The sequence below is a fragment of the Nerophis ophidion genome, linkage group LG25 (genome assembly GCF_033978795.1).
Source record: "Nerophis ophidion isolate RoL-2023_Sa linkage group LG25, RoL_Noph_v1.0, whole genome shotgun sequence".
NCBI lineage: Eukaryota > Metazoa > Chordata > Actinopteri > Syngnathiformes > Syngnathidae > Nerophis > Nerophis ophidion.
The window spans coordinates 17834987-17859986 of NC_084635.1; the positions used below are offsets into that span (position 1 = coordinate 17834987).

The 25000-nt window shown below is 39.1% G+C and overlaps 1 protein-coding gene across 2 annotated transcripts in view; it reads left to right on the forward strand.

Annotated features, from left to right (window-relative positions):
* The window catches only part of LOC133542813 (homeobox protein aristaless-like 4), a 71072-nt gene that overhangs the window by 24729 nt on the left and 21343 nt on the right, over positions 1-25000 (forward strand). For both annotated transcript variants that reach the window (XM_061886998.1, XM_061886999.1), the window contains exon 3: positions 22611-22915. In XM_061886998.1, the coding sequence (XP_061742982.1) occupies positions 22611-22915 (305 nt within the window). The remainder of the gene's footprint in view (positions 1-22610; positions 22916-25000) is intronic.

The following is a 25000-nucleotide window of genomic DNA, read 5'->3' on the forward strand; positions in this document are numbered from 1 at the left end:
TCATGGGGCTCAACTTATATTTTGACAAACATGTATTTTGATGTTGACTTAAGCAGGCACTGTTTTATTAGTTACGTGGATGACTGAGACTGGATTGACTGGTTGATATTGACCGGTTGTCTACATAAACATAGCGTTTCATCACAGGTCTCAAATTTTATGTCGACAAAAAGGGTCAATGTTCGTCAGGTTCAAACGCTGATGACATCTATTGAACAGACACGAAGCAAGGAACCATGCAGAGACAGAGTTCAATTTAGCTCATGAGGAGAACTCATGGAGCTGCACACTTAGTCACAGTCTCGCCCTACGCTCTAAGGTTCAGCTCCCGCATCCCTTTATTTTTTCAGGAGTTCCATAGTCCACATCACTAAAGCCACCTCTAAAAGCTGTGGTCACATATCCTATGCAAAGCGCAGTCCAGTACGCACAATATGTGACGGAATGTGCTGGGCCTTGTGATTTCCTTGTTTCTGCTTTGTCTGCGTCCTATCATCTTATCTTCGTTGAGGTCCTTGAAGTCCTTGGCTGTTAGTGGGCTAAAATAAAGATAACATCTGCGGCTGAGGCCACCTCTAAGAGAAAAAGTTTTGTCCTTGCACAGATAGAAAAAATGCAGCTTGAGTCCAATCGCTAATAACCATAGCAACGGACTTTAAGCATACTAAAGTTGTGTGATAATATATACATTATTCTAACAATGTTGCATCGACTTAAGCAGGCACTTTTTTGTACAAAAAAGAATGTGTTGACCGGGAACTTGATTAGTTGGTCGACATCGACGGGTTGTAAACATAAACAGAACGATTCATCCGAGGTCTTAATTTTTATGTTGACAAAAGCTGTCGACCATGTGTGCTAACATCAACTTCAGAAGGCACTTTTTAGTAATTAAAAAGGCAAGTTGTAATGGGCGTTAATGAGTTGGTCCACATAAAGGAAAACATTTTTTAACGGGTCTCAAATTTTATGTTGACGTCAACTTAAGAGGGCACGTTTTAGTAATAAGACAAACGTGGTGGACTTGGACTTGATGAGCTGATTGACATCAGTGATTTGACAACATAAACAGATTGTTCTGAAATTGCATATCAACAAAGGAGTATTCTGATGTTGAATTAAGCAGGAACTTTTCATCCTAAGTCTCAAATTTTATGTTGACAAAAGCGGTCAATCTTGCGGGCTCTTTTTAGTAATAAGAAAACATGTTGGACTGAGAGTTAATGAGGTAGTACTCCTAAAAAAAAAAAAAAAAAAATTTTTTTAAAAAGACCTCAACGGCGGAGTGAGCGGATGATGGTTGCATAGAAGATCCACAACGGTCACAAAGGTGGAAGAAGGCTGCAGCAAAGATGGGCCCCCAATTGTCTTGGTCTCCATGCCACTGGACCCTGGCCTTCTCTTTGCCAAGGAAAGTATAGTGGCTGTGTGTGCACCAGTCTCCCCACTTTAAAAGATTCCACGCACAGGCGTTGTCTTGAAGGCAATCCCACCAACAGGAGGACAATCAAACTCGTTTCGAGTGATCACCGACAACGACTAATAGAGGGTTTGTCAACATAAACAAAGCAATTTTTCCGAGGTCTCAAATTATATGTCTGCAAAAGCGCCATGTATGTATATCAACATAAGCGGGCAATTATTTTTTTTTAGAAAGCATGGTGGAATGGTCGTTAATTAGTTGTTCTACATAGGTGGAAAAATTTTATGTTGACATCAAATCAAGAAGTCACGTTTTAGTAATAAGACAAACGTGGTGGATTTAGACTTGATTGAAATAGTCTACTCTAGTCGGTTTGTTGACATGAACAGACTGATTGTTCTTAAATTGAATAAGCAGGAACTTTTTAGTAAAAACTTAGTGGAATGGGACCGTACTGATCGTCAACATAAACAAACCAATTCAGTCTAGGTCTCAAATTTTATGTCGACAAAAACAGTCAACCATGTACAGTATGTCAACATCGACATAGGCGAGCACTTTTTATTTATAAGAAGTCCTCATAGACGGTGTGTCAACATAAGCGATTTTTTTCCTAGGTCTCAAATTTTATGTCGACCAAAGCGGTCGACCATGTATGCCGACATCAACATAAGCGAGCACTTTTTATTAATAAGAAGGCAAGTTGCACCGAGAGTTAATGAGTTGGTCCTCATAGACGGTTTGTCAACATAAACGGAACAATTTTTCATAGATAGATTTCCCCAAAAAATTTGTCGGCCATGTATGATGACGTCGACTTAAGTGGGTACTTTTTAGTAACAAACTTCTTTAAGCGTGTTGGAATGAGTGTTAATGAATTGGTCTACATCGGTGGAAGGACTTTTCATGGGTCTCAAAGGTTGGACGTGGAGGACTTGGACATTTTGTTGACTGATTGTTCTCAAATTGAATTAGGCAGTAACTTTTTTGTAAAAACATGGTGGACTGCGACTGTATGAATTGTCAACATAAACAAACCGATTCAGTCTAGGTTTCAATATTTATGTCGCCAAAAACAAACCATGTTTGTCAACATCGACATAGGCTAGCACTTTTTCTTTATAAGAAGTCCTTTATAGACGGTTTGTCAACATAAACGATTTTTCCTAGGTCTCAAATTTATGTCGACCAAAGCGTTCGACCATGTATGTCAACATCAACATAAGCGAGCACTTTTTATTAATAAGAAGGCAAGTTGCACCGAGAGTTAATGAGTTGGTCCTCATAGACGGTTTGTCAACATAAACGGAACAATTTTTCATAGATTTAAAAAATTTTTCGTCGGCCATGTATGATGACGTCGACTTAAGTGGGTACTTTTTAGTAACAAACTTCTTTAAGCGTGTTGGAATGAGCGTTAATGAATTGGTCTACATCAGTGGAAGGTCTTTTTATTGGTCTCAAAGTTTGTACGTGGTGGACTTGGACATTTTGTTGACATGAACAGACTGATTGTTGTCAAATTGAATTAGGCAAGAACTTTTTAGTAAAAACGTGGTGGGTTGCGACTGTATAAATTGTCAACATAAACAAACCGATTCAGTCTTGGTCTCAACATTTATGTAGACAAAAACAAACCATGTTTGTCAACATCGACATAGGCTAGCACCTTTTCTTTATAAGAAGTCCTTTATAGACTGTTTGTCAACATAAACGATTTTTCCTAGGTCTTAAATTTATGTCGACCAAAGCGGTCGACCATGTATGTCAACATCAAAATAGGCGAGCACTTTTTATTAATAAGAAAATGTTGCACAGAGCGTTAATGACTTGGTCCTCATAGACTGTTTGTCAACATAAACGGAACAATTTTTCACAGATTTCAAAATTTTATGTCGACCAAAGCGGTCGGCCATGTATGTTGACGTTGACTTAAGTGGGTACTTTTTAGTAACAAACTTCTTATGCGTGTTGGAATGAGTGTTAATGAATTGGTCTACATAGGTGGAAGGACTTTTAATGGGTCTCAAAGGTTGTGTTGACATCGACTTAATAGGGTACATTTTTGTAATAAGACAAACGTGGTGGACTTGGACAGTTTGTTGACATGAACAGACTGATTGTTCTTAAATTGAATAAGCAGGAACTTTTTAGTAAAAATGTGGTGGACTGCGACTGTATGAATTGTCAACATAAACAAACCGATTCAGTCTAGGTCTCAAAATGTATGTCGACGAAAACAAACCATGTTTGTCAACATCGACAAACATAGAAAAACTTGCATAATTCTTGCATAATTCTTATTTTCATAGAATTATGCAAGTTTTTTGCTTTACAGCAACAAGTCTTTTCTGCGTCCCTGTCTCTCTCAGGCCCGCAGGCCACGCCCCCCTCCACAACTACCTAAAATCATCAGCCCGGAGGTTGGGTCTCGGGCACAGTTGTGTGTTCCAACAGTACAATGACCCCAAACACACGTCCAAAGTGGTAAAGGAATGGCTAAATCAGGCTAGAATTAAGGTTTTAGAATGGCCTTCCCAAAGTCCTGACTTAAACGTGTGGACAATGCTGAAGAAACAAGTCCATGTCAGAAAACCAACAAATTTAGCTGAACTGTGCCAATTTTGTCAAGAGGAGTGGTTAAAAATTCAACCAGAAGCTTGTGCATGGCAACCAAAAGCACCTTATTGCAGTGAAACTTGCCAAGGGACATACAACCAAATATTATGTATGTAAATGTATATGTATAAGTATGTTTACATATGTTTTCATAAAACAGTTTTTTATGTAGAAAAAAAAAATCAGGACTTACACCAGGATTGAAACTACAAATGCAAGTTGGAACATTTGTATAAGTATGTATGTATACTTTTGACCCAGCAGATTTGGTCACATTTTCAGTAGACCCATAATAAATTCACAAAAGTACCAAACTTCATGAATGTTTTTTGTGACCAACAAGTATGTGCTCCAATCTCTCTATCACAAAAAAAAAAAAACAAGAGTTGTAGAAAGTATTGGAAACTCAAGACAGCCATGACATTATGTATTAGCTTCGAACAATGGGAGACCGGGCTTTCTGCTCCGCTGCTCCCAGTCCGTGGAACGCTCTCCCTGACCACCTAAGGGCACCTCAGACTGTGAATGCTTTAAAGAAAGGCTTAAAAAACCATCTTTTAAAAAAAAAGCCTTTCTATAGACATGCATGCTGGTTGTAGCTATTGGGCTGTTTCTAGTTTTATATTTTTTTATTATTATTTTTTTACACTGTGGCACTTTGAGGTTGTTTGCTCAACATAAAGTACTTTTTACAAATAAAATCTATTATTATTATTATTATTATTATGTTCTTTACAAGTGTATGTAAACTTTTGACCACGACTGTATGTTGAAGTAAACTTGATCGTGTACATTTTAGTAATAAGAACAACACAGGGCACTGGGACTTGATGAGGTTGTCGACATAGACGGGTAGTCGACATAAACGGGAGCAACTTGATCAGGTCACGCTGTGCTCAAAGTTTCTTTGAGCGATTATCATTATTATTATTATTATAATGGAATATTGCGATTGTTTCACAGTGTGTGTGGGATGCGCCAACCAAAAAAATGTTCTCGCAGCCTCTTCACTCGCATGGAATGTTTTGCTGCAAACAGACCACAAAAAAACAGGAGATGAAGGATGTTGGTTTCTGCTGGAGCGCTTGGCAGCGGGACAAGGCCGAGGGCGGCTGTGTGCGAAGAAGGAAAAACGTGTTTGAGAAGTGATTTATCAGCCTTGGACTTCATGGATTATTTTCACAGTCCATAAACGTTACACAGCCTGCTGAGATAGATCATCTCTGCTCAGTCAGCATTTCAAAGTGAGCGTCTCGCATTGGTCGTCATAGTAAAAATAGTGCTACTAATAATAAGAGCATTGAGATGATGGTGTGTCTGCGAGACACGTGGATTACTGATAATGAGGATGCGTGCACAGATCGTTTAGAAACTTATTCCGGGTGCAACCCTGCAGTTCGGCTCCGTGTTCCTTTAATGTACGGCAGCTGCTGGTCTCCTCACTTGTCAACGTCCACCTGCATCTACCCAGTGAAGCCCCTTGTTCCTCACGATCCTTTTGTTTCCCAGACCGTAAAACAACTCCCAGAAGATGAACAAATGCATTCTTTCCTTGCACATTTACTGTCCTGGAAGGCTGGTGAAATGTTCCAACCTGCGTTTGTAGTTTCAATCCTGGTATAAGTCCTGATTTTTTTTTTTTCTACATAAAAAACAGTGTTTTATGAAAACACTGCTTTTATAATAAAATAAAAAATCCACTTTGAAATAGTTGTAAGGCAAGGGTCGGCAACATAAAATGTTGAAAGAGCCATATTGGACCAAAAATACAAAAACAAATATGTCTGGAGCCGCAAAAAAATAAAAGCCATATTACATACAGATCAATCAATCAATCAATCAATGTTTATTTATATAGCCCCAAATCACAAATGTCTCAAAGGACTGCACAAATCATTACGACTACAACATCCTCGGAAGAACCCACAAAAGGGCAAGGAAAACTCACACCCAGTGGGCAGGGAGAATTCACATCCAGTGGGACGCCAGTAACAATGCTGACTATGAGAAACCTTGGAGAGGACCTCAGATGTGGGCAACCCCCCCCCTCTAGGGGACCGAAAGCAATGGATGTCGAGCGGGTCTAACATGATACTGTGAAAGTTCAATCCATAGTGGCTCCAACACAGCCGCGAGAGTTCAGTTCAAGCGGATCCAAGACAGCAGCGAGAGTCCCGTCCACAGGAGACCATCTCAAGCGGAGGCGGATCAGCAGCGTAGAGATGTCCCCAACCGATACAGGCGAGCGGTCCATCCTGGGTCTCGACTCTGGACAGCCAGTACTTCATCCATGGTCATCGGACCGGACCCCCTCCACAAGGGAGGGGGGGACATAGGAGAAAGAAAAGAAGCGGCAGATCAACTGGTCTAAAAAGGAGGTCTATTTAAAGGCTAGAGTATACAGATGAGTTTTAAGGTGAGACTTAAATGCTTCTACTGAGGTAGAATCTCGAACTGTTACCGGGAGGGCATTCCAGAATACTGGAGCCCGAACGGAAAACGCTCTATAGCCCGCAGACTTTTTTTGGGGTCTAGGAATCACTAATAAGCCGGAGTCTTTTGAACGCAGATTTCTTGCCGGGACATATGGTACAATACAATCGGCAAGATAGTGTCATGAGATATAAATTTAATCAAGAGGACTTAAAGGAAACTAAATGAGCTCAAATATAGCTACAAATGAGGCATAATGGTGCAATATGTACACATAGTTAGCCTAAATAGCATGTTAGCATCGATTAGCTTGCAGTCATGCAGTGACCAAATATGTCTGATTAGCACTCCACACAAGTCAATAACATCAACTAAACTCACCTTTGTGCATTCACGCACAATGGTAAAAGTTTGGTGGACAAAATGAGACATAAAACAAAGTGGCATAAAACACGTCTTAGAAAGTCGGAGGAAGTTATACATGTAAACAAACTAGGGTGAGTTCAAGGACCGCCGAAATTAGTAGGACAAAACGGCGCTCGCCAAATACTCGAATCAGTGAAGCATGTTTAATATAAACAGTGTGCTTCATAACAATTAGGGAGGTTTGTGTCATGTTTGTCCTCCTACAGAAACTCTATTAAAACAAAAAATATATCTTTTATATTTTTCCCCTCATATTTTTCCATTTTTCATACATTTTTGAAAAAGCTCCAGAGAGCCACTAAGGCGGCGCTAAAGAGCCACTAGGGCTCTAGATCCACGGGTTGCCGACCCCCATTGTAGGGGAAAGTATTACATACATTGTGTGTTTGCCATGTAATAAATACCATATTTTTCCGACTAGAAGTCAGTTTTTTTTCATAGTTCGGCCGGGTGTGCGACTTATACACAGGAGCGACTTATGTGGGAAATTATTAACACATTACCGTAAAATATTAAATATATTTTAGCTCATTCACGTAAGAGACTAGACGTATAAGATTTCATGGGATTTAGCAATTAGGAGTGACAGATTGTTTGGTAAACGTATAGCATGTTCTATATGTTATAGTTATTTGAATGACTCTTACCATAACATGTTACGTTAACATACCAGGCACCTTCTCAGTTGGTTATTTATGCGTCATATAACGTACATTTAATCAGCCTGTTGTTCACTATTCTTTATTTATTTTAAAATGCCTTTCAAATGTCTATTCTTGGTGTTGGATTTTATCAAATATCTCCCAAAAAATGTGACTTATACTCCAGTGTGACTTACTGTATGTATTAGGGATGTGGGAAAAAATCGGTTTGAATACGTTGTGCGATTCAGAATCGATTCTCATTTTTTAAAAGTTGATAAATATTTTTTTATTTTATTTTATTTTTTTAATCAATCCAACAGACCACTACACAGCAATACCATAACAATACAATCCAATTCCAAAACCAAACCTGACCCAGTAACACTCAGAACTGCAAAAAACAGAGCAATTGAGCAAATAAAAATCCCTCATTGACATCATCATGAGACATTTATAAAAAATGTTAAAAAAGAACAATAGTGTCACAGTGGCTTACACTTGCATCGCATCTCATAAGCTTGACAACACAGTGTGTCCAATATTTTCACAAAGATAAAATAAGTCATATTTTTGGTTCGTTTAATAGTTATAAAATGTTTACATTATTGCAATCAACATGCACCTGGGGATAGGTTGATTGGCAACACTAAATTGGCCCTAGTGTGTGAATGTGAGTGTGAATGTTGTCTGTCTATCTGTGTTGGCCTTGCGATGAGGTGGCGACTTGTCCAGGGTGTACCCCGCCTTCTGCCCGATTGTAGCTGAGATAGGCGCCAGCGCCCCCCGCGACCCCAGAAGGGAATAAGCGGTAGGAAATGGATGGATGGATTGCAATCAGTTGATAAAACATTGTCCTTTACAGTTATAAAAGCTTTTTTTTTTATCTACTACTCTGCTAGCATGTCAGCAGACTGGGGTAGATCCTGCTGAAATCCTATGTATTGAATGAATACAGAATCGTTTTGAATCGGAAATATATCGTTTTTGAATCGAGAATCGAAAAAATCGATAAATTATTGAATTGTGACCCCAAAAATCGATATTGAATCGAATCGTGGGACACCCAAAGATTCGCAGCCCTAATATATATGTTTTTTTCCTTCTTTATTATGCATTTTCGGCAGGTGCAACTTATACTCCGGAGCAACTTATACACTTTTGTCATATTCGCAGCTTTTTCTGCTGACCTCCAGCTAATAGAGGGACTATTTTTTCATTCATAGTCTTCCCAACATGTCCTGGGTCTTTTCCATGGCCTCCGACCGGTTGGACGTGCCCTAAACACCTCCCTCGTTTAATTCATAATTAGGGCATTAAACAAAAAAAGCAAACAAAAACCGGACGAAAATCAAACTGCTTAAAAAACCAAATACATTTTTCCACTAAGAAATAATGTGAGGTGAGTTATATTTAAATAGCGACCTTACATATTTAATGAGTCTACATCATCTATGCCGGTGTGGGTAAAGTGTCTTGTCCAAAGACGGTGACTAGAATGGAGCAAGCTGGATTTGAACTAGGAATCCTCATGTTTCTGGCCAGTCGCTCTACCATATTGCCTGCTCTGTGGCCTTGTGGTTAGAGCGTCCGCCTTGAGATGGGTAGGTCATGAGTTCAAACCCCGGCAGAGTCATACCAAAGACTATAAAAATGGGAGCCATTACCTCCCTTTATGGTAGTCTGCATCAAAAGTGGGAATTGGGGGTTAAAATCACCAAATTGATTCCCGAGCGCAACCACCGCTGCTGCTCTCTGCTCCCCTCAAATGCAGAGAATAATTTCGCCACACCTAGTGTGTGTGTGTGTGTGACTATCAGTGGTACTTTAACTTTATTTGAGTCACGGCATGTCAATTCAAAATTAGTAACATAAAATATGGTTTTATGGAGCATAAATACAGTTTTACACATGAAATACATTAAAATGATGGATGAAACCACTTTTTCCTTTATTTCAGACACTTGATGGCAAAAGGCCACGGCACTTTCTACAAATTCTTTGTAGATAAAAAAAAAAGCCATTAAAAACGTGTAGTAAAAGAGAAAACCGGTAAAAGTAACTAGAAAAAGTGGCAAATTTGACTGTAATAAAACAAAGTTGCCTTTTCTTTAAAGCTGTAATAGCTCTAAAAATAATCATCCATCCATCTTCTTCTGCTAATCCGAGGTCGGGTCGTGGGGGCAGCAGCCTAAGCAGGAAGCCCAGACTCTCCTCTCCCCAGCCACTTCGTCCAGCTCTTCACGGGGGATCCCGAGGCATTCCCAGGCCAGCCGGGAGACATAGTCTTTCCAACGTGTCCTGGGTCTTCCCCGTGGCCTCCTACCGGTTAGACGTGCCCTAAACACCTCCCTAGAGAGGCGTTCGGGTGGCATCCTGACCAGATGCCCGAATCACTTCATTTGGCTCTTCTCCATGTGAAGGAGCAGCGGCTTAACTTTGAGTTCCTCCCGGATAGCAGAGCTTCTCACCCTATCTCTAAGGGAGAGCCCTGCCACACGGCGGAGGAAACTCATTTCCGCCTCTTGTACCCGTGATCTTATCCTTTCGGTCAAGACCCAAAGCGCATGACCATAGGTGAGGATGGGAACGTACGTACATCGACCGGTAAATTAAGAGCTTTGCCTTCCGGCTCAGCTTCTTCTTCGCCACAACAGATCGATACAGCGTCCGCATTACTGAAGTTGCCGCACCGATCCGCCTGTCGATCTCACAATCCACTCTTCCCTCACTCGTGAACAAGACTCCTAGATACTTGAACTCCTCTACTTGGGGAAGGGTCTCCTCCCCAACCCGGAGATGGCACTCCACCCTTTTCCGGGCGAGAACCATGCACTCTTACTCGGAGGTGCTTATTCTCATCCCAGTCACTTCACACTTGGCTGCCAACCCTTTGAGAGCTGAAGATCCTGGCCAGATGAAGCCATCAGGACCACATCATCTGCCAAAAGCAGAGACCTAATCCTGCAGCAACCAACGTCCTAACTGCCCCTAGAAATTCTGTCCTTAAAAGTTATGAACAGAATCGGTTACAAAAGACAGCTTTGGCAGAGTCCAACCCTCACTGGAAACGAGTCCGACCTACTGCCAGCAACACGGACCGAGCTCTGGCACTGATCACTCAAAAAATAATATTGAACCAAAATCAATGTTATTATGAAATATTGACCTATTCAAGGCTCCAATTACTTCACATTTAAAATTCCTTTTTGGAATAGTTTTAGAGGAATGTATTACATATATCGTGTGTTTGCCATGTTATAAATATTTATCCGACAAAAAGGGCATAAAATAAAAATAAAAAACATGAAAATACAATACTGATTTTAATCGACAGATCTGAAGTTGATCTCGAGCAGTGATTATCAAATGATGGTACGCTCGTCTTATGGAAGTCTGTAAATACGGACTGTATATGGCGTATCATTGTTGATGATGTTTGTGCAGGGTGTAAAAATAATAATGGATTAAAATCAATGTTGTTATGAAATATTGACTTTTTAATTGTATGATCATATTGTGTGTGTGTGTGTTTGTATGCAAATGTTTCACTGGAGGTGGATACAAATGTGTCATTTGTACAAAGAAAAATAAACTAAAATATAATGGAAAGTGAATTAAAAAATATCTTTACCAATATTGGTAATAAGGAAATTGAACGTAGAAGTACTGATAATATTGATAGTAGTGAATTGTGTAATAATTATAATTATACCCAACTAGATTTTTATGACAATCTCTTTTATAACTGTAATTTAAATGAGTTTGGCAGTGATATAGATCCCCATTGCAATCTTTACAATAATATTACCAGAAACTGTGAGTACTACACAGACGGACCATTTAAATGTGTGAATATGGACGAATCATTTACTGTAATACACTTTAATAGCCGAAGCTTGTTTAAAAATGTTGACAATATTACTGAATATTTGAGCCAGTTCAAAAAATTGTGTGTTGTTGCATTCTCAGAGACTTGGCTCGCCGACAACAAGTGCTGTGAAATGAGATTGGATGGTTATGAATTATTCACCACAAACAGAGTTGAAAAATGGGGAGGAGGAGTTGCACTTTTTTGTAAATCAAGATTTAAAATGTTGGAAGATTGACAGCAAATCTACTGCTATAGCTGGAGTATTTGAATGTATAACTGTAGAAATCGCAGTAGAAAAATGAAAAAAAATAAACGCCAGTTGTGTCTATAGAACACCTGGATCATGTCTGGACACATTCAATGAAAAACTTGATTATTTATTTAGTAAGTCAAACAAAATCCATATTGTGTGCGGTGATTTTAATATTAATCTTATGAACCCCATGGACAGTACCAAAACAACAGATTTTATAACAGGATTGTACAGTAATAATTTATTTCCCCTTATAACAAAACCAACCCGAATAACCGTAGACTTTGCCACACTGATCGATAACATATTCACCAATACACCGGAGAATCGAATAACAGCAGGATTACTATTCAATGACATAAGTGATCATCTACCTGTATTCAGCATTTTCCACGATTTCTTTGATAGGAGAAAAGACAAAAAAGCAGTCCAATATAGATTTATTAGACATCAATCAATCAATCAATCAATGTTTACTTATATAGCCCTAAATCACTAGTGTCTCAAAGGGCTGCACAAACCACTACGACATCCTCGGTAGGCCCACATAAGGGCAAGGAAAACTCACACCCAGTGGGACATCGGTGACAATGATGACTATGAGAACCTTGGAGAGGAGGAAAGCAATGGATGTCGAGCGGGTCTAACGTAATACTGTGAAAGTTCAATCCATAATGGATCCAACACAGTCGCGAGAGTCCAGTCCAAAGCGGATCCAACACAGCAGCGAGAGTCCCGTTCACAGCAGAGCCAGCAGGAAACCATCCCAAGCGGAGGCGGATCAGCAGCGCAGAGATGTCCCCAGCCGATACACAGGCAAGCAGTACATGGCCACCGGATCGGACCGGACCCCCTCCACAAGGGAGAGTGGGACATAGGAGAAAAAGAAAAGAAACGGCAGATCAACTGGTCTAAAAAGGGAGTCTATTTAAAGGCTAGAGTATACACATGAGTTTTAAGGTGAGACTTAAATGCTTCTACTGTACATCAAACACACTATGGCAGCATTCAAGTCTGAGTTATGTGCCCAAGACTGGGGGGGAAGTTTATACCTCCACAGACCCGGATGAGGCATATGAAACTTTCCTTAATATTTTCATAAAACTGTACGATAAGCACTGTCCAACTAAAAAAAACATTTCATTAAAGACAGCACCGTTAAAGACAAACCGTGGATCACAAGAGGAATACTGAAGTCTTGCAAAAAGAAAAATTATCTTTACAGAAGACATTTAAAGTACAGAACCAAAGAAACTGAACACAAATATAAAACATACAAAAATAAGTTAACACAAATAATAAAGCACTGCAAGCGACTATATTCCTGTAACCTATTAGAACAACATAAAAATAGCATCCAGGGTACGTGGAACGTTTTAAATGGTATCATTAAAAAGAAAAAAAAGACACATAAGGAACATCCCAGCTATCTTATAGAAAATAATCTAACTATAAATGACCCTAAAGGGATAACTGATGCTTTTAACATCTTTTTTGTAAATGTTGGACCTAATCTAGCAAATGAAATTGTACAACCTGAAAACAGTGCAAAATTTAATAAACAAACCATTCAGAATCATTTAGAATCGTTTTTTTTCCCCCCCGTTAATGAAAGTGAAATCAAAACAATTGTAAATTCTCAGAAAAACAAGAAGTCAACAGACTGCTGTGGCTTGGACTTTTCTCTGATCAAGGAAATTGTTGATTTTATAGCTGTTCCCTTCACTTATATTTGCAATAGTTCTTTTATAAAAGGTGTCTTCCCAAAGAAAATGAAAACGGCAAAAGTCATTCCCATCTTCAGTTCACAAATTATAGGCCTATTACTTTACTCTCACAATTTTCAAAAGTCCTTGAAAAATTATGTGTGTCAAGACTTGACAGTTTTATTGATAAGCATCACTTGCTAAGTGAACACCAATACGGTTTCCATGGCAGTGATGGAACTAGTTGAGAAGGTAACCACTGCAATTGATAAGAGGGAGTTTGCTGTTGGAGTTTTTATTGACCTGAGCAAGGCCTTTGGCACCATCGATCACACATTACTTTTTAACAAAATGCAGAGGTATGGTATCAGAGGTCTTGCTCGTGATTGGTTGAAAAGTTATCTTGGTGGCAGAGAGCGGTATGTGCATATGAACAATGTAGATTTAGACAAAAATATCATAACACATGGAGTACCCCAAGGTTCTGTACTGGGACCAAAATTGTTTTTACTGTATATTATTGATATTTCTAAAATCTTTAAAAAACTCAACTGTATTCTTTTTGATGATGATACAAGTCTGTACTGTTCTGGGCAAGACCTTGACCAACTCCTAGAGACTGTAGAGATCGAACCCCACATACTAAAGCAATGGTTTGATGCCAATAAACTATCAATCAACCTAAATAAAACTAAATATATAATTTTTGGAAATAGGAAAAATAACATACAGAGTCATATAAGAATTGATGATATGGAGATAGAAAGGGTGTATTCAATAACATTTTGGGGGATCTATATAGATGATAAATTAAATTGGAAACTGTACATACATATACTTAAGACAAAGATGGCAAAAAATATTGCTATGTTACATAAAATTAAAAACTCTGTAAATCAAAAGGCTCTTAACATGTTATATCATTCTTTCATACTCCCATATCTTAATTATTGCGTTGAAATCTGGGGAAACAATTACAAATCAAACATCAACTCTTTATTCTTACTTCAAAAGAAAGCGATTAGAATTGTAAATTATGCGAATTATAATGACCATACCAATGCTCTGTTCATTAAATTAAAAACATTAAAACTGCTCGATCTTGTTGACCTACTGTTGTGGCTTTCAAAGCTCATAACCACATGCTGCCTGGGTGTCTACAAGTGAGATTTAAACCCAGAGAGAATCCCTATGACCTCAGAGGTTCAGCTTTCTTTTAGAAAGCAAAAATAAGAACAAGCTTAAAAAGTAGATGTGTTGGCCCTGCGAGGAGGTGGCGACTTGTCCAGGGTGTACGCCGCCTTCCGCCCGAATGCAGCTGAGATAGGCTCCAGCACCCTCCGCCAACCCGAAAGGGACAAGCGGTAGAAAATGGATGGATGGATGGAACTATTTTGCAAGGTTGTCTCAAGGTCAGGTTTGAGTATGAGTTTATTTTGAACATGCACGCATACAACATGATTCATCACAATTTCCAGTTTCTCTTTTCAACATGTTCAAAAAGGAGTAGGAAGAAGCAGTTTTAAAGGACATGTATTTATAATCAACGTATAATCAATGTCTTGTGCCTGCTGAGTAAGACCTTGTTCAAGTGCAATAAGATGCCTCTTTTGGGTGTTTTGATCCAAAAAGAAGCAAGAAAGTGAATAATTCTAATGGACACTGGCAGGAACATCGCTGTGAGGATTTATTAGCGCGGATCCGTCTGAGTGTTCAGTGTTTGGGTGCAGCAAGTGTTTATTTTTCCGTCACCAGCAACAACATCTCTGCAAATGAATGGTGGCGGTCCCTGTGACGACGCATGGTGCTTTTCCACCTTTTTTATTTTTCCCCCAATGAAAACTGCCACCCTTCATGTGTCATACTTCCATACATGCCTCAACGCATCACATGATCTATGCGGCAAACTATACCCATCATTTATCACACATGCAGACTTTAAAAAAACAAAACAATCAGCATTCATATTAACACTCAGTGCCAAGAAATTTTGCAACTAAAGACCAAGAAATGCATTTGCTCCACCCAGTCATAACCCTCCAATTGAATAATGGGCCGTGCAAAGCTGCCAAGTGACTGTCACTTCAAGCAGAGGCACGATGGAAATGTTTGGACCCGGCCAATGCTGGTAAAACCAAAAAATTACACAATCATATTAAAATGTGCACATAGCGCTATAAAATACAGCATGCTGCATGCTAACAATAGTCATAGGGCAGTCCCTCCGGGGATTCCTTATGTTGTGACCGCGCTAATTCTTGCAAATTCGACCCGCCCACGCAAATTATTCTCGCAACTTTGTCTTTGCCCAAAAGCTGCAACTTCCCTGCACATTTTGACCAATCAGTGTCAGTTTTGCCAAATGAACATGTCTCAAACGTGCACGTCAACAGTCTCATCAAAACTTATGTTTATTTTGTAGATGAAGCAGAAACAACATGTAATGTACATCAACTCTTCTTTGCATAGCTCAGACCTACTTCCTGTTCCTGTCTACAGCGCTTCTGGGTAATGTAGTATATAATCATTCAGCAACACCTGTCATGTTTGGGATCATGTTTTCTTTAAGTTATGTCCTGTTTGGTTTTTGCACTCTTTTTAGTTCCTGCTTTTTCAGTCCCTTGTCTTGTTTCCATGGTTATACCCATTAGTTTCACCTGTCATGTCACGCACCTCATTTGTTTTGACTCACGCACCTGTCCAATCACCACAGTATTATTTAAGCCACAATTGCCAGGTAGTCAGCCTGGCGACATAACCCTCGATCACCCTCTACAAACTCATGTTATCCTAGGCTGACCATATTCTGAAATCCCAAAAAGAGGACAGATATATGCGTACCGAGGGACTAAGTGAAAATTTGTCAATGATACTTGAACTTTCTTTATAAATAACATATTTATTTAAATAAAGCATTGTTTCTCCTCTTTTGACAGTACAACAAAATAAGTCACACTTATATTATGTAAAATTCACACTTTTTGAAAAAGTACAGAGGTAGCAATATTCAAAATAACCTCTTGTATATAATATACACATAAATAATGCTTCAAAACAGGTTAATTATATTTAAACAAAAAAAAAGCTAACAGCCCATTCTTTAAAATGTATCTCCTCAGTCCAGTGGACCATTCTAATGTAAAAAATTTTAAATAATGCCTCAAAACATTTGAAACAAAAACAGATGTTCTCAGAGAATACACCATAGGTGAAGGGTATTTCACAAATCCGAGCCAATTATTTTTGGCTTCTGTAAAAAAAAAAAAAATAATAATAATAATGCAGAGTCAACATTTTAAATAAAAAAAAAGGACATTTCCCGGCAAAACTCGCACCAACACTTCCTGTCAATAGCATCACTTCCCTATCTTCCCCGGAAGTCCCGCCCCCCCCAGCCAAAGCCATGGGCCGCTACAATATTTACAGCTAGAATTCACCAACTCGAGTAATATATATACGGTAATTTAACCCTGGACGTACCTTGAAAATTCACGCAACTTTAATTCAAAATGACGGAAAATTGAGGCAGTTAAAAAAAAACGCCCGGACACGCTGATGAACCGTGCTGTTTTTTTCATACTCTTTTTCTCAGTCACAGTAAATGTTTTCGTTTTAGTTGTCCATAGTTTTGCCTTAGTGCAAGTTTTTTGTTTTTATAGCAAAGTCTGTTCTCCACCTTGTGCGCGCCTTTTGTTTGTTCCTTTTAATTGTATAAATAAAAGATGTCTTTACCTTTATGCTGTGCCCGCTCCAATCGCTTTGCACCACAGGAAAACAAACCTCACCCAAGTCTTAGCCATGACAACCCCCTGGCATCAGAACTTCCTGGATTACATGTATTTATATATTCACTTACATTCATTTATCCAGGGTAAGGCAATTAAGAACAGAGTCGTCGCACTTGCAGTGTCGACCGAGCAAATTGGCAGTATATACATGTTAGAGATGTTGAAGTGTGATGATAATCTTTCACCTCTCATTTACCAAAATAAAAAGACCAGTATAGCGCATAACAGTTGACAAATGCTCTTCACGTAAATGTGTTGGATGATAAATGAATGTGTAAGACCAGGGGTGCCCATTACGTCCATGGCGAGCTACCAGTCGACCGCGGGGGGTGTGTCAGTCGATCTCGAGCCAGGCTTTTAAAAAAAATAGACCTAAAAATTAGTGATCATCAATCTTCACCAAGACGTCACTTAAATGACATTCACGGTACCGGAGGGTCTTGTGAGATGACGCTGGCTGCTGCAAGATCATTATTATTAAAATATGACCGAGAGGAAGGCGAGAAACACTTTTTATTTCAACAGACTCTCGCGCCGTACCTTCCGTCAAAACTCTAAAGGCCGACTGCACATTTCCTATCTTCACAATAAAAGCCCTGCTTCATGCTGCCTGCGCTAACTAAATACAGAGTCTCGGAAAACTGGCGTGCACAAGCGATCCCTTGTGCACGCCAGCTTTCTGAGACTCTTATTTTGTTAGCGCAGGCAGCATGAAGCAGGGCTTTTATTGTGAAGATAGGAAATGTGCAGTCGGCCTTTAGAGTTTTGACGGAAGGGACGGCGCGAAAGTCTGTTGAAATAAAAGTGTTTCTCGCCTTCCTCTCTGTCATTTTTTCATAATAATGAACTGGCAGCAGCCAGCGTCATCTCACAAGACCCTCGGGTGCCGTGAATGCCAATCAAGCAAGCTACGGAATTTGCCGCCAATGTTTTTCTTGTAAAGTGTATGGAAGCTGGATGAATTAGATGCCAAAAACCAACCACTTTCATGTGGTATTGTACAGAAAGGACAACTTTTTTTCTCCTCCATTTGAAAATGTGGGCGTTGTCATCATTACTGTCTGATTCCAATCAATGCAAGTCATCAGAATCAGGTAATACACCAACTTATATTCTTGTCTTCGTGAAAGAAAGACATCTATATGTGTTACACATGCTTGTATTATCATTAAACACATTTAACTTGTTTACAAAAATGTCTCTTTCATAAATAAATAAATATAAATGATATATATAAATGAGGTAGATCCCCTCGAGTTGATCAATTGAAAAGTAGCTCGCCTGCAGAAAAAGTGTGGGCACCCCTGTGTAAGATGGACAAAAACTTTTCAAGCGTGAAACATACACAGAGAATGCCTGCAGCTTGTGGTCGACACAGCGGACAGCAAGGAAGCCTACGGTTATAATTCATTCATTCATAAACGGTACAGTAGTTCGACAGTGAGCTCTGAGTAGCCGCGCTCACGGCCATTGAGTGTCACTTTTAAGTGTGTGGGATAAAATGAGTAAGACATCAATACAGTACTTGCTTTCCAATTGCAGTTGAAATGCTGTGCTTTTTGAGGCTGAAGTTACAAAGAACAGTTAGGACACTGATAACAAATTCTGAAAATCACAAGTGGATCCAATGTTATTGGAAAAAAATGAAGCCTCAAATCATTGCAACTTTTTGAAAAATATGCCATAAAATATACTGTACATATATATTATTTTTAAATCCCGCAGGGACTAATTAGGTCCACCAGATGAACGCCTTAAGCTAACTCGATCTAGTTTGGGTCGCATGTTTCTGTTATCAATTGTTACCTTTAACCAGAATCAGAAAAGTTTTTTATTGCCATATATTGTTCAAGGCCTACTGAAACCCACTACTTCCGACCACGCAGTCTGATAGTTTATATATCAATGATGAAATATTAACATTGCAACACATGCCAATACGGCCTTTTTAGTTTACTAAATTGCAAATTTAAATTTCCCGTGAAATGTCGTGTTGAAAAAGTCGCGGTATGATGACGCGTGGGTTTGAGGCCTCGGGTTGTAGCGGACATTATTTTTCCAGCCCGATCCAAGTTTTAATCGCATAATTACACAGTATTCTGGACATCTGTGTTGCTGAATCTTTTGCAATTTGTTCAATTAATAATGGAGAAGTCAAAGTAGAAAGATGGAGGTGGGAAGCTTTAAGCATTTAGCCACAAAAACACAGCCGATGTTTCCTTGTTTAAAATTCCCCAAGATGAAGCTTTACTATGGATCAGAGCGGTCAAGCAACGTTGTCTCAAGGTCAATTTTCGGTCAAATTGTGGTAATAAGTCGCCTCTTACCGGAGACATCAGCGGAGCTTCCTCCTGCTGCAGCTGCAGCTGCCGTGACTTCCCTCAGAGACTGGCGTCAACACACCCATGGCAACACCCCTCCGACTTTCAGATACTATTTAACTCACTAAGACACTAGCAACACAATAGACAGAATAGGGATTTTCCAGAATTATCCTAGTAAATGTGTCTAGTAACATCTGAATCGCTCCCACTGCAATCGCCTTTTTTTTTTCTAGTCCTTCACTCTAAATTTCCTCATCCACGAAGCTTTCATCCTTGCTCAAATTAATGGGGAAATTGTCGCTTTTAATTGGTCCGAATAGCTCTAGCTGCTGCTGGCTATGGTTGTAAACAATGTGAGGATGTGAGGAGCCCTACAACCCGTGACGTCACACGCACATCGTCTGCTACTTCCGGTAAAGGCAAGGCTTTTTTATTAGCGACCAAAAGTTGCGAACTTTATCGGGGATGTTCTCTACTAAATCCTTTCAGGAAAAATATGGCAATATCGCAAAATGATCAAGTATGACACATAGATTGGACCTGCTATCCCCGTTTGAATAAGAAAATCTCATTTCAGTAGGCTTTTCATAAACGGTACCGTAATTGGACAGTGAGCTCTGAGTAGGCGCGTTCACAGACTACTTTTAAGTGTGAGGGATAAAATGAGTAAAGCATCAATACAGTACTTGCTTTCCAATTAGAGTTGAAATACTTGAAATACAAATACAGTTGACCATAAACTCCCCAAACTAACTTCCAAACTAGAAAGGCAGCGTTTACATGTTAGAAATGTTGATGTGTGATGATAATCTATTAGGCTTGTACAGTATACCGATACTAGTGTAGTATCGCGGTAGTAATGAATCAAAAACAGTACTATCTTGTTTGAAAAGTACAGGTTCCCGGGCATAACTGCACGTCGTAACATTGCTGGTTTTACGAGCAGAGGAGCATGTTCGGCAGCGCACAATCACGGAGTACTTACAAGCAGACAGAGTGTGTAGACAGAAAAGGTAGAACGGATGCATTTTGGCCTAAAAACTGACGATTAAGGAGAAGTTAGAACACTGAAACGCCCTCAGGAAGAGGTGCTTTAAGACATGGCTAGCTAGCTAGCAGCGAACATCCATCAGCCATCGGCAATGTTTTAGCTACTTCTAAAAATCACTAATCCTTGCTTCCATGGCGACAAATAAAGTAAGTTTCTTACAAGCATCATCCCTGCAGGACGAGAAATAGCTAAACATGCATCACCGCTAACAAAAGCTAGCGCACCTGAATGTAAACAAATGCCAAGGGTGGATCTACACCTGACATCCACTGTAATGATACCAAGTACAATAGCGTATCTAGTCGATACTACTATGATTACATCGAAAAATTTTATCGTCACCAAATCTTTTTTCCTTTTTTTAAAATTCATATTATGTTTATAAACTCATGAAATACGTCCCTGGACACTTGAGGACTTGGAATATGACCGATGTATGATCCTGTAACGACTTGGTATCGGATCAATGCCTAAATTTGTGCTATGAGCCAAAACTAATGTAAAGCATCCAAACAACAGAAGAATATGTGATTATTACATTTACCAGAAGTGTAGATAGAACATGTTAAAAAGAAAAATAACCACATTTTAACAGTAAATGAACAAGTGGATTAATAATTATTTTTTTACAGCTTGTCCCGCATAATTTTGACAAAATAATGGAATGATAAATGACACAATATGTTACTGCATATGTCAGCAGACTAATTAGGAGCCTTTGTTGACAACATTGTTCTTTGATTGCAATAAGAAACATATGTTTGATGTACCATGAATTTTTTTGTAAAAATAAAGCCAATAGTGTCATTTTCTTGTGGTCCCTTTTACTTAAAAAAGTATTGAAATCCAATTATTACATAATCTCAAAAATTCTACTTGGAAATTTTATTGGGTGAAAATATTGCATATTTTGTGGGTTTTTCCCATAAAAAAACATGGTTTTCTTAGACTAAAAGAGCATACAACTTAAATCTTTAAAAACATCATATTGACAGATAGACCTAATGTTGATCTAGAGATTTAAAAGTTGAATTATAATAAAAAATAATACTGAATAATGACATATTTTTAACATTTTTACCAAAACCTTTTGGGGTCCCCGGGATCAAGCCTGAGTGGAGGCCTAAATGTATATTTTTTACACATACATTGGATTGTTTTTTAAAATAAATGGCCCCCGCTTGCTTTGATTTTTCAGTGTGCGGGCCTCGGTGGAAAAAGTTTACACCCCTGGTGTAAACGAAGCAGGAAATACAACAAATGACGTTTTTGTTTCTTTAACGGCACAACCCTATTACATATGTACTTAAACAGACTAACAACCTACAGAAAAACAAAAACCTTTTTATAAAAAAATGACTCGGGGGGTTGGGGGGGGGATAACGATTCGATTCAGAATTGATTCTTGATGGAAAAATCAATACTTTTTAATAACATTGGATGCCAGTTCTGTAAAAAACTACATTCCTGCATGTAATATATAAACAGCTCAATTCACTTTCTATTTCACTTAAAAGACAACTGGTATTGTTCAACAAAATTTTCCCGAAGACTTAAAAAAATAATTTCATTGATTTTTTTTTTTTAAATTAATTTAAAAAATCAATACTTTTTAACAACATTGGATGCCAGTTCTGTGATTAACTACATTCCTCCATGAAATCGATAAACAGCTCTATTAACTTTCTATTTTACTTAGAAGACAACTGGTTTTGTTTGATAAAATTCTACCCGAAGACTTAATAAAGTCAAATACAAAAAAAAAAAAGTATTGAAAAGTATTGAAATACATTTAATTGGTATCAGGACAACCCTATAATCTATTAAGGTCTCTTATTAAGAAACAAAAATTGCAAAATTTTTTAAACATTTGCACTTTCACCTATTATATTATAAGACATATCTCCCCCAAATATTGTCTCATTCCAAGGTAAGAGTGGCCTCTAAAAAGTAGTTTTGCGACGACTCTTGGCCAGCCACGCCAAACAACAACCTCCTTTCTGTGACCACCCCCAGGGGCATGAATAGAAATAAAATAATAACACGTGCTCGACCCCTGGTCTGACTTTCAGGTAAGGACACTTCCAGTCTGACAGATTCTGACTTGACTCCACTCTCCGACCATCCGACGATGGACGCCGGCTACCAGGCTGCGAAGGCGGCCTCTGATAGGTCGACGGGCGCCGATCTCGCCGGCCCCCACGACAAGGGCGACGGCGGCGAGAGCAACAAGGGCAAGAAGAGGCGCAATCGCACCACCTTCACCAGCTACCAGCTGGAAGAGCTGGAGAAGGTCTTCCAGAAGACGCACTACCCCGATGTTTACGCCCGTGAGCAGCTGGCCCTGAGGACCGACCTGACGGAAGCACGTGTGCAGGTAAATCAAATTACAACTGAGTGTCTTAGTTTTCACAAGATCTAAGTCGGAACTTTAATCTGTGAAGTAAACAGAAGACATATTGACATGATAAAGAAAACAAGAATCTTCCATAATAATGGAGTGAAAAACCTGTCTACAATGTGTCCACTAAACTCATGAAGTCCTGTCCCATCTTATTCTAAATACTAAAAAGTAGAAATGTCCGATAATGGCTTTTTTGCCCATATCCGGTATTCCGATATTGTCCAACTCTTAATTACCGATTCCGATATCAACCGATAGCAATATTTGCAGTCATGGAATTAACACATTATTATGCCTAATTTTGTTGTGATGCCCCTCTGGATGCATTAAACAATGTAACAAGGTTTTCTAAAATAAATCAATTCAAGTTATGGAAAAAAATGCCAACATGGCACTGCCATATTTATTATTGAAGTCAAAAAGTGCATTATTTTTTTTAACATACCTCAAAACAGCAGTTTGGAATTTGGGACATGCTCAATTGGAGGTGGGGGTGGGGGGCAGGGGTCGCAGGGGTGTATATTGTAGCGTCCTGGAAGAGTTAGTGCTGCAAGGGTTACTGGGTATTCTGTTGTTTGCGAAATGTGTTTGTCATTATTCACAGTGGGACTCATATTTGTAACAGTGTTAAAGTAGTTTATACGGCCACCCTCAGTGTGACCTGTATGGCTGTTGACCAAGTATGCATGGCATTCACTTGTGTGTGTGAAAAGCCGTAGGTATTATGTGACTGGGGTGGCACGCAAAGGCACTGCCTTTAAGGTTTATTGTCCGTGTACACAGCGGAGATTTAAAGGCCTACTGAAATCATATTTTCTTATTCAAACGGGGATATCAGGTCCATTCTATGTGTCATACTCGATCATTTTGCGATAATGCCATATTTTTAATGAACATCGACGATAAAGTTCGCAACTTTTGGTCGCTAATAAAAACGCCTTCCCAGTACCGGAAGTATCAGATGATGTACGCGTGACGTCACCGGTGAGGGCACCTCACATCCTCATTGTTTATAATGTGAGCCACCAGCAGTAAGAGCAATTCGAACCGAGAAAGTGACAATTTCCCCATTAACTTGAGCGAGGATGAAAGATTTGTGGATGAGGAAAGTTAGAGTGAAGCACAAAAAAAAAGAAAAGAAAAGGCGACGGCTCCAGGGGGTGGAAGTGGGAGCGTTTCAGATGTAATTAGACACATTAACTAGGATAATTCTGGAAAATATTGTGTTAATAGTATTTTAGTAAGATTATAGTCATACCTGAAAGTCGGATGGCTGCGGTGACCGCCAGTGTCTCTGAGAGAAGCCGAGGAGCCAAGATCACAGCTGCCTTTTTGAGCTGCAGGATGAGGTCGCGTAATCCACTCAAGTCCCCGGTAAGAGCCGACTTGATATCATAATATATATCAAAAACTTGCTGGTTGACGTAGAGAAACATGTTCGCTTGACAGCTCTGTGTTAAAGCTTCACAACAAACAAAGAAACACCGGCTGTGTTTCAGTTGCTAAAGACAGCTGCAATCCACCGCTTTCCTCCAACAGCATTCTTCTTTATAGTCTCCATTATTAATTGAAGAAATTGCAAAAGATTCAGCAACACAGATGTCCAAATTACTGTGTAATTATGCGATGAAAAGAGACAACTTTTAGCCGTATGTGGTGCTGGTTAATATGTCCCCTCCAACCAACAACGTCACAAACACGCGTCATCATTCTGCAACGTTTTCAACAGGAAACTTCGCGGGAAATTTCAAATTGTAATTTAGTAAACTAAACCGGCCGTATTGGCATGTGTTGCAATGTTAATATTTCATCATTGATATATAAACTATCAGACTGTGTGGTCGGTTGTAGTGGGTTTCTGTAGGCCTTTAAAAATTCATAAATTGTACTTTTTAAAACCGAAACCGATAACTATGAAACCGATACCGATAATTTCCGATACTATATTTTAAAAGTTTTATTGGCCGATAATATCGGCAGTCCGATATTATCGGGCATCCCTACTAAAAAGTGCACCTTTAAGTCGAGCGCTATTTATGTTTACATTAAATTTGAGTG